The sequence below is a fragment of the Camarhynchus parvulus genome, chromosome 18 (assembly GCF_901933205.1).
Source record: "Camarhynchus parvulus chromosome 18, STF_HiC, whole genome shotgun sequence".
NCBI classification, from domain to species: Eukaryota; Metazoa; Chordata; class Aves; order Passeriformes; family Thraupidae; genus Camarhynchus; species Camarhynchus parvulus.
Genome location: NC_044588.1, coordinates 12,081,023 through 12,091,554, shown reverse-complemented (window position 1 = coordinate 12,091,554; position 10,532 = coordinate 12,081,023). Strand labels below are relative to the sequence as shown.

The following is a 10,532-nucleotide window of genomic DNA, read 5'->3' as shown; positions in this document are numbered from 1 at the left end:
TTAGGAGGAGATATCCCTGTGCACCCAGCACACTGAACAAAGAAAATACTCTGCTCTCAGACTTTGTCTCAGGAATGTCTCTTGGCCCGGTTTGAGGCGATTCAGTCCCAGATAGACTTCAGCCAATTTGTTTGTAACAGAAGAATCCTACAGCAAGCATCTTAATCAATGCATATTAACAGTGTGCTTATTTTTTAATTTTACTCTTCCATCCTAGGGTCTTCAGGTTGAGATTAAACACTGTACTCAATTTAACACCTCCAGAGCATACTCTGCTTTTTCCAAGACTTGCGAATTCAAGTCCTCATCTCACAATTAATCACTGGCAAAAACACTTCAAAAACCTAATATATCTGAACATACCGTATTTTACTTTTTAAAATAGCATGACAAGAATTCACCAATAGGCTCCTATAGTCAAAATCTTTGATGTGGTTATACAATCAATTTTACTCATGCTCAGAGTACATCTTCTGGGATGCCACATTCACTGAAGTCTTAATGACTTCAGTACTGGTTACTGGAGCACCTTGACTGGTGCGGTTACCTCCCAAAAAATTCTATTGAGGCAAGAGCTCAGACATGAGTCACAATTTACTCTCAAATCAGGGTTTTACTGTAGTAGTTCCCTAATCAACCTTTATTTCATGAATTTAAGCAGAACAAGTTAGCCATTTTAGGAAGAGAGAAGAGAAGCAGGATTTGGCAGCAGATGAAGAAGCAGCAGCAGACCCTCTACCCGAGTCCCAGCTTGGGGATCCTGATGGATTTTCACCACTGATTTAAATTTCACCACTCATTTAAAAATCATGTGATACTCAGGATTCTTTGCTTTCACAAAAAGGTAAGACTGGGGTTTTCCTTAAAAATCAAACCCATGTTAGATGCAGTTGTTTCTGTGACACTGGAGGCAGGAAAGCATAAACGGGGCAGGTTTTTTTCACCTCTTGGTTTAGGGCACCTTGAAGCTACAGCTGGGAAGTTGGGCTAAGCTGCAACACCAACATCAACAGGGTCTCAGAGGACTGGGCTCCTCCAGGCAGCAAAATGCTGTTTCCAGCTCAGCCTCAAGTGAACCAGGCTGATGGAAAAGCTCCTGATAAATGCATGGAGCAGAGGTCAGTTTGCAAAAAAATTCTGTTTCAGTACTGGAATATTTCACATAATTATAATAATTAAGACATTCAAGTGTCACAGACATTTCTTTCATGAAAAATCCTCTCTTAGGATTTTCCTGCTGAAGCTGAGAAGTTCAGCAACCAGACATAAACAATAGGTTATCTGCTGCTGTGGAATGTAACAGGTCTGCCTGGATTGGCCCAGTTTGGATGTTTGGAGTTGGTGGCCAATCCAGGACTGAGCTTTCTTGGAGACAGTCCAGGAGAGCGAGGTTTGTTATTCATTCTTTTACTTTCTATTCTTAGGTAGCTAGCAGCTTCTGGAAACTCTCCTTTCTTTTTCTTTTTAGTATAGTTATAATAGATGTATATATTATAACATAATAAATCAAGCCTTCTGATCATGGAGCCCATCTCGTCTCTTCCTTCATCCCCAAAACCCTTGTGACCACCGTCAACATTCAAGCACTTCTGGAAGACTCAAGCTTGAGTGCCAAGCAGTAAAATCTTACTTGTGAGCTTACACGAAGCATTGGAATAAGTTGAAACAAGTTGCCTGGAAACTTACCAGGTACATTTATTTAAAACCAACAAATTTAAAAATACATATATTCTATTAGTATTTTGTAGCTTCCATATAAAATAAAGAAATAATAATAATTGCAAAAAAAAAGCTTTGATTTTGTCAGCATCATTTTATCTGCAGGTTACAAAACCTGGGGAAAGACCAGTAGAGATAATTTTGTTAGTATTTTCCAAACACTGAGCCATCACAAAATTCTATGCAAGCTTAACATGCAGAAGTCAGAGCTGCTTCCAGTCTAAACAAGTTCAGCCTCCCCTCATTAACACAGTTTTTGTCAATCTAGCGTATTATTGTCAAGGCTACAAGATTTTCCAGTTTCCCAAGAAGACATTTAAGCACACAATAAAATCATATCTGCATACAAACTATGCTTCAAACTTCAGTAATTCCTGTAATGGGAATTTGAAATGATGCAGACTTCTGTGGGCTTACAGTATTCCAGAATAGGATCAAGCCAAGTCCCTGTCAGCCTGCAGCTGTTTATCAACATTGCTGAGTTTGACTTAAATATAATCAGCTCAGTCCAGCTGACAGTGGTTTTTAGTTGAACTATGAACTTGCTGCATTATCAGAAAAGCTGAGAGTGACAAGGCCAGTCCTACTCCAGCCCATGAGTGATCCAGGCAGGACAGATCACACAGGGCTAAGAAATTCTTCCTGCCATCTATAAAGAAGTGGAGGCAGCAAAATGAAAATTTTGAGGCTCCTCAAGGCAACACTGTAAACAGTTCTAGTTCTGTTTTCACCTCAGTTACTGGTTCATTTTCTCCTGTATCTTCTTTCAGAAGAATGAATAATGTTTCAGCCTAAAGAAAAAAAAAATTGAGAGATTTAAAACTTCTCAGTAATCTGTTGAGGGGACAACACAAAGAAACAATAGCTCTTCAGCAGTGTCACTGAGTATCCTCAGCTAATCTGAACCATAGATGTAGTAAAAGATAGCAAACATCCACCTGCTAGAATAACTTAAGTGCCATTATAATATGCAGTTCAATTTCAAATAAAGGACAAATCACAAGATTTATTCATATTTAGGAATATTTTGTAAATTTTCCTTGTCTTGATAAATCATTAAAATCTCATCTTAAAATTAAGCAGTTTTTCAAGCACCACGAATTGTGATTTGAAAAAAAAAATTCCTGCTTAAAATTAGCCCTGCTCCTCACCCCTGACCACATCAGCAGGGGAGCAAAATCAAAAAGTATGGAAACAGGGTGTATTGCATAATCTGACAAAGATCAAGGGTTGTTCTCCAGCAGGGAAAGCCAACTCCACAATCCAGCAATTCATCAGGAGTAATTCAGATCAGGAATCACTTTATCATTTACAGTCATCTGCCCCATCTTACAGAACATAAACATGTTACCTGGGATTAATAGACCTAACTTAGTACCTACCTAAATAACAAAGCTTTGCCTTTGTTATTTGCTATGGAGAAATATCCACTTCTGGGAGAGAAGTCCATAGATTGAGTAAGATAAATCTGTTTTTTTCTGAAGAGTGGGAAATTTGAGAACACAGTATATGAAGGAAGGTGCACCTATTGAGAAATAGGTCAGAATTTAAAGTTGGGGAAAAAACAGTAAAAATAAAATTAAACTACAAATCTATAATTGTAGCTCAATGTTAAGTTCAAATTTTCAGTTATATTCCTACCCTACATGACTCTCCCTATAGAAATCTATTGGAGAAAATGAGCAGGGAACACATCATGGAACCAATTATTGCAATTCTCAGGCCTACAAATCCTCAGATAAATTCAACAGTTCCTCTGTTGGCCAGAATTTTGATAAGGCTGGCAAAAAACCCCCATAGTAAGATGATTACAGTTACCAACTGCTGAAAACTCACATTTGTTGCTGAGCTATATTTACAGCACTGAAATTGAATCACAGAACAGTTAGGCTAGAAGGGACCATAGAGTTTTCATCCAGTTCCAACCCACTGCCATGGGCTGGGACACCTTCCACTGGACCAGGTTACTCCAAGCCCTGTCCAACCTGCCCTCAAACACTTCCAGACATTTTAGAGAGCATTTTAAAAAGGTAAAAAAGGTAAACTAAACTACAAAACGTTATTTTCAAAGCAACTTTACTATGGAAAATAAAATTACACTCTTGTAAATGCAGAGTGTCTTGGCCATATGCTGATCTGGTTGGTCCAGCACCTTTTGCAGTATCTTATCTGCTTCATGTAAGTTTTATTGTGTCACCAGCAGTATTTTGAGGAAGATTTATAAGAAATATTGTAAAAAGAAGCTGAACATACCAATTTGACAGCCTCATCAGTGTCACGGGAAGCCACTGCCAAAATCTCTGTGGTGGGATTGAAGGTCACGCAGGTGGCAGAAGTAACAAGGTTCATTATGGCCTTAACTGGTTTAGGACGGTTTTCTTTGAGGCAGGCATCAGTAGTGTACAAATTTACAACTCCAGAAGATGAACTAAAGAACAAAATAAACAAATATTATACTGAAAAGTAACATTCCAGTATATACTGTCTTGTTATCTATAGCCACTACTCACCTGAAAATGTAATTTCCAATTATTTACTGGAGTCTGCAATAATATTTTGTTTGGAGCTTGATTTTCCTTTGGAGTTTATAACAGTATCTAGTGGAGGAGTTTAGGCTTTTGCTGAATTGGATTTTCTTTTTTCTCATATAGTAAGAGACTCAACTGTGGAGAACCTTGACGAGCCCATCTCTTACCAGGATAATTCAAAGCAAGGAGAGCTTGGTATCAAAAAATTCTGAAGTAACTTCAAGTTTTTTTGGTTGATTTTTTTTTGTTTGTTTGTTTGGGGTTTTTTTGGGGGGGGGTGATTTGTTGGGTTTTTGGTTTTGGTTTTTTTTTAGTAACTGTAGCATAAGCTCACTTTAAAATCCTCTTCTACAGTGAGCTAGGAAAATATATATTGTACTCCTCTATTTATTTGCTATTCTCATTTAAAAGAATCCAGACACTAGCTGAAACTGCATCTCAGTAAGTTTGGAGAAACAGTTTCAGCCTGTGGCTTTGAGTTGACGCCCCTTCTGAAAGGCTAACATGCTGCCTGGCAGAAGCCGAATTTAGAGTACAGGGAAGAGAACCAGAAAAGGGAGAAGACCCTGAATCAATATTGCTGTTACAGAATTTGTAATTTTAGTCAGTGTGATTTCAAAATTAACTGCTGAACCCAAACATGGCAATAGTAATATCAGTATCACTCCTATTGTTTTAGGTGTACTATGGTATTTTATATTTACAAAGACAAACGTAAATTATTACCATAAGATAAGGAATATTAATCTATTCATGCCTACTCTTTGCTTATTAGAACCAAACCATGTTCCTACACTCTCACCAGCCACCCATAGGTCCACTGAAGAGCTTCAAAATGATAGCAGAAGTTGCTGTCAAAGTTCAGTCACTTACCCACATGCCACATACTGGTTATTTTTTGAAACAGCAATGCACTTTCCTTCCAAAGAACCTTCATCTTCAAATTTGTGTAGACTCTTTCTGCTTCTCACATCCCAAATGAAAACTTCGCCTTCCTCTGGTTGCAGAATGAAAGATATTAGAGAAAACTTACATACACATCGCTTTGTTAGTCCACTTTGCTAAAAAAAAATTAATTAGATGACAACTAAAAGCTAATTTACAACTATCAAATATAGGGTATTTTAAAAAACCCCTACTGATTAAAGGCATACTAAAATAGTTAATTCCATTCTTTAATGATTGATCACTTGGTTGTATTTTTAGGAGAGATACTAGCATAAATTTTTAAAATTATTTTTCTAAAATTATAAGTGACTTCTAAGAACTCATGCAATTTAAATGGAGGTATTACTAGAGCTGCTGCAATACTCACTTGAATAGCTGTATATTTTACTGCTGTCTGGGGTGAAAGCAGAGGCAGTGCACCTTCCATTCACTTTCATAGTGCTGATCAGTTCTTTCGTCTGCAGGATGAAGAACAATGCTGACAGAGATTCTACCAAAAATCTACAGAAAAGTTGTTTCCTGTCCCACAAAAATCTTGTTGTCTACCCCGACATTCAGAGAACAGCACCAACATTTTCAGTGCCTGCAGAGCAGAGCACAAGCTCCTGACTCTAACTGCAGGTGGATCAACAAACACTTGTTTGCTCCCACACTGAAGGGCCTGAATTATACAAAACTGAACTTCCTTATTGAAAAGTATTTTTCCCTGTGAAAGTTTAAAACAAATCCACCTGCCATCATAAGGCATTTTAAAATTCAGCTGAAAGACTGCTCTATGCATTATGAATCAATGTTTGGTATGATTCATGAACAGAGTACAGCAGCAGGCACTAGCATGACTCCCAAAAAAGGAGACCTATATTTCTTCCACTCCCAGGTGCCTGTTCCCATGCTGTTTCCATTCCTCTCACCAGCACAGTGCTTGTGCAAGCAGCTGAAATACAGCACTGACACACGACTTCCTCAAGCTGAAAATCCCATGGAACTGCCCTGAGCTCCACCAGTTCCATGCAGCTGGGGAACAAAGTCTCAGAGTGTCCAAAATAATTCCCTGAAGCTGCAGTGGGCTGATTCCACAGCACATTTTTGAGGGCTGTCACAGTACATGTCATACCTTGCCTTCAGCTGAAATTAGATTGCCTTGCAGATGAGATAAAAGCAGATTCAAAAGAGAAAAGGCACCAAGGAAGCAAAGCTACACAATGCAGAAAAAGTACCTTCATGGACAGCAAGTGAAGGTAACCTGAATTTCCAATCAGCAGCATAAATGATCCATCTGGAGACAGTTCGAAGTTTCTGAGGAATTTTTCCTCCACACCTTTACAAAGAGATGAAAACTTGAAATTGGTGCAATTTATTCTTTGGCCTCAATATTTAGAGGTAGGATGAATTTGACTAAAACCTGACTCCAGCTCTTCATTTCTGCAATATGCTGTCACAGAGAAGCTGAACTCAACCTTGCTCATGTGTGATAATTAATATCCCAGACAATTAACACTAAAGGTACTTTATTTCCTTGAAGACAAGTTAAAAATACAAACTCCAACAACCCACTGCACTTCGTTTTAAAGGAAATTCATGTACCATCTCTATTTGGGACAGCTTCAACTGTGCCCAGACACTCAGAGCTGCAAAACATACCTCGTACTTTTGGGATAGGGATGATACTCCCAGCCATCATGTCATACACAAAGAACATGCTGTGGTGAGTACCAGTGGCTATAACTTGTTCTCCATCCACACTGAAATGAGCCTTATAAATTGGAAAACTCTCTAAATAGATGCTCTGTATTTTTGGGTTCTTTATACCATCCACCTTCAAAAAAGAAAGTAACAAACCAGGCTGTCATATTGAGAAATATATCAAATACTTTTACAGAGTAAAATTATACCAACTTCTCAGCTGAGACTTAATTAGTAAGAGGTACACCACCATGAAACCTTAAATTCTTCCTCTCTCCTACAAATCACCTGGTTCTTAGCTCCTCATCTCATGTAACAGGCACTCCCTGCCTTTCTGATAGGCCTCACACCTCTTGTCCTTCCTCATCTTGCCCATACTTTGTTCAAATAATCACTTCTACTCTGTTTTTTCTAAATGAAAACATCTGCTTTGATTTGGGTTTTCTTGCAGCTCTGTGAGAGTATCACATTCCACTTGTCTGATCATTTCAGTGACACTAGGCCGTGCTAAGAAATCCTAAATAAAATTAGGATCTTTAGTTTTCAGAGGAGCCCGGCAGTATCTCAGGATGAACACCTTCTTCCTGCAGCATAGCCTCTCCATCCCCAAAATGGTTTCACAGCATTTTTACAGTCTCAAAGCAAAGTGGGCTGCTCCCCCCACTACAGGCTCTCCAACCAACTTAAGAACAAAAAATCTCCTTAGTACTTGTTCCTTGCAAACCTTCAAATCAAACGTTTTTAAACACAAATCTTCAGCTAAAAACTCTGAGACAAAGAGTTTGCCAGTACTCTGCATGTGCTTGGTGTGAAGTCACAGGTGGAAATTCCTTTCAAGATGCCTTTAACCAAGGAATTTCCATTGTAACCACAGACATTGCGTAACCACTGACGATGTGCAGAGGAAGAGAGAAAACAAAGTCTACCATCCCAGGCTATTTCATGTACATTCAAAAAAAAAGGTTCTATGTTAGTGACCATCAGCAAAGTACAAACTGAAGTTCTTCACCTGGAAGAGGGACACGGAGCGATCATGCCCAGCTGTCATCACCACTTGAGCTGAAGGATGAAACTGCACTGTCACCAGTTTTCCATTGGCAAAACGTTCCTGGTTTGCAGGAAGGCAGGTGCTCATCTACAACACAGACCAGACAGTTTAAAAAAAACCGAACCATCACTTATGCTGAATAAAAAGGCATTTATTCTTTATGCTACAAGACCTCAAGCCCTGTGATGAAGTTCTGGGCAGCATGAGGTGAGGAGAGCACACACAGCCTGTTCAGGGAGCTGCTCCAGTACAAACACAGGCTGAACTTAGCAGCCTTTCTAGCTGCATTAAAATTGAGTGTAAAACCAGCTGCATTCTCACTCATCTGAGATAGCTGTAGGAGACAGTGTGAGAAATACTCATTTAAGGCTGCTTTCTTAAAGATCATTTCAGTCACTTCAAAGTCGTGGGAGAATTCCATCCTCCCTCTGCAGAAATTAAAATCCTACTACAAGATACTATTTAGAGTGCAGAAAATTCTTATGTCAAACAATACACCTCAGTTTATTGTTTTATGCTTTCATGTGAACTGTTCAATTTTACTTATCCTCTAAAGCTTCTAGTTGCAGAAACAAGTTCACAGAATCACTAATTTTATACACAACAGGAGTCAAAGTGTGCACTTAAATCCAACTGAAGTGGAAAGATATGGTTTGTCTTTACCTTCAAAATCCCTCTTGGCAGAGACTCTGAGCTTGTTATGAAATTGCCAGTCCTGCGTAGCAGATCATCATCTTCATCACTGTCACCTCATTAAACCAAAGCATGTGGAATCAGCTAATTGCACAAGTACCCAGAGCAAAATCAACACATTCCTCGCTGAAATGAATTAAATTAAAGCACACTGAAGGAACAAAGCAAACTGAGAAGACATCAAAAGTAATTATCTTCTAGCAAGCTAAATAGGGAATCACAGAAACACTTATCAGAATAGCACTGGGCATATTTACTATCACTCAAAGTCCTTTTGGAGGTCTTCCTGTTTTCTAGATCAGCCCAGGCAGGAACTCCTCCCATGGCTTGCTGAAACCTTATGAGAAAAAGAGGAAAGAGAAAAAAACCATAACTTTTGTGAGACAGTAATTTCCTTCTATGAGTTAAGTACTTAGAAGAAGCACAGTCAGAATTTTGCAGGATTACTTGTACTCAGAACACAGTGCAAGTACTTTAACAAAAAAAAAAATTTCACTGTTTCTTGTATAATTCCCTAGAAGACAAATTAATTTGGGCACTTCGATACAAGTACTAAACAAGCTAGTCCAGACAATGCTAATGCGCATTTTATTTACTATTCTTAGTATCATTTGTTATTTAAAAACACTGCAAATACTGCAGGAAGCCCTGACTTTAAAGAGATCACATAAGAACAGTGGATAAAGAGAAAAGTGACTTTAAATGTCACATAAATACATTTTAGCTTACAAAATTGTTGGCTAGATCATCCACTAGGGAGATCATCCACTCCAACTCCCCACTACAGCAGGGTCACCTGGAGTAGGTGACATGTGAAGATGTCCAGGTATGTTTGGAATGTCTCCAGAGGGAGACTCCATAGCCTCCCTGGGCAGCTGTTCCAGTGCTCTATTAATCTCCACGGAAAGAAATTCTTCTTCACATTGAGATTGAACTTTTTGTATTTTAGTTTATGGTTACTGCCCCTTGTCCTGTTCTAGGTACCACTGAAAAGAGTCTGGCAATATCCTGCTGGTACCCACCTTGGAGAGCAATGATCATGAGATCAATATAGTCGATATAGTCAGCCACAAAAACATTAGTGAAACTTACTGTTCCTCAAGTCTTTTCTTTAGTTTTTTCTTAGTAAGCTTGGTCTCGGCATCACTTTTCATTAAATCTTTCCTGTACTTATGGGTCATATTAACACTAGAGAGTAAAAACAAACAGAACACAAACATCGTTCAAACCAAGGCCACTTACAAGCAATCCCAAGTGCAACAAATAATTCCCATCACCTAACCCGAACTTACTTTTCCTCAGCTTCATCATCCTCATCTACCCAGGCCGGATTTTTGAGCAGTAAGTCACGTTTCGCTTCATTTTCCACTCCCGAATCGCTGGACTCTTCCTGGAGGTCCTTCCCCTCTGCAGCAGTAACCTGAAAACAACCAAACGGACCGTGTGACCGGGGACACGGCCGGGAGCCCGGGGAGCGAGCGGGCAGGGCTGCCGCTGTCAGGTCGGGACTGGATGTGCCGTACCCGTCGAGGCCCGGCCAGGCGCCGCAGCAGCTCGTCCTCCTCCCCATTGAGGCTGTCACCGAATACCAGCTCCTCCAGCTCCCGCTCGGCGCCCGACACGCAGCTCAGCGCCTTCAGGTGGCGGGCGCGTCGCGCAGCCTCGGCGGCCGCCGCCTGATTCGCCACAACCAGGAGCCGCTTCGCCGTCCGCTTGGGCTTCATCATTTTACCCGCTTTGGTCACTTTAGACACTTTCTTCGCCACCTTCATTCTGGATGCTTTTACCACTCCCCGCTCCCGCCCCGCAACTGCCGCCAGACCACGCATAGCGCGCCAGACCCGGAACCGGAACACGTGTGCCTGGTCACGTGACCCCCCCACTTGACCGTGCCCCCGCCTGCGATAGGCTCA

At 40.2% G+C, this 10,532-nt stretch overlaps 1 protein-coding gene across 2 annotated transcripts; it reads right to left on the bottom strand.

The window, feature by feature from the left end:
* Window positions 1-1,484: 1,484 nt before the first annotated feature.
* On the bottom strand, window positions 1,485-10,458 carry UTP18 (UTP18 small subunit processome component). Of its 2 annotated transcripts, XM_030962331.1 has the most exons (14): window positions 10,143-10,458; window positions 9,912-10,039; window positions 9,712-9,807; window positions 8,877-8,956; window positions 8,590-8,675; window positions 7,888-8,013; window positions 6,837-7,011; window positions 6,413-6,513; window positions 5,563-5,653; window positions 5,121-5,244; window positions 3,973-4,147; window positions 3,102-3,244; window positions 2,451-2,510; window positions 1,531-1,834 (listed from the first exon to the last, which is right to left on the bottom strand). In XM_030962331.1, the coding sequence occupies exons 1-13, from the start codon at window positions 10,446-10,448 to the stop codon at window positions 2,486-2,488; spliced, it is 1,656 nt and encodes a 551-aa protein (XP_030818191.1). In that variant the 5' UTR covers window positions 10,449-10,458; the 3' UTR covers window positions 1,531-1,834; window positions 2,451-2,485. The 2 variants fall into 2 exon arrangements, with proteins under 2 accessions (XP_030818190.1, XP_030818191.1); XM_030962330.1 differs by having other exon boundaries at window positions 1,485-2,510.
* Between the last annotated feature and the right edge of the window lie 74 nt (window positions 10,459-10,532).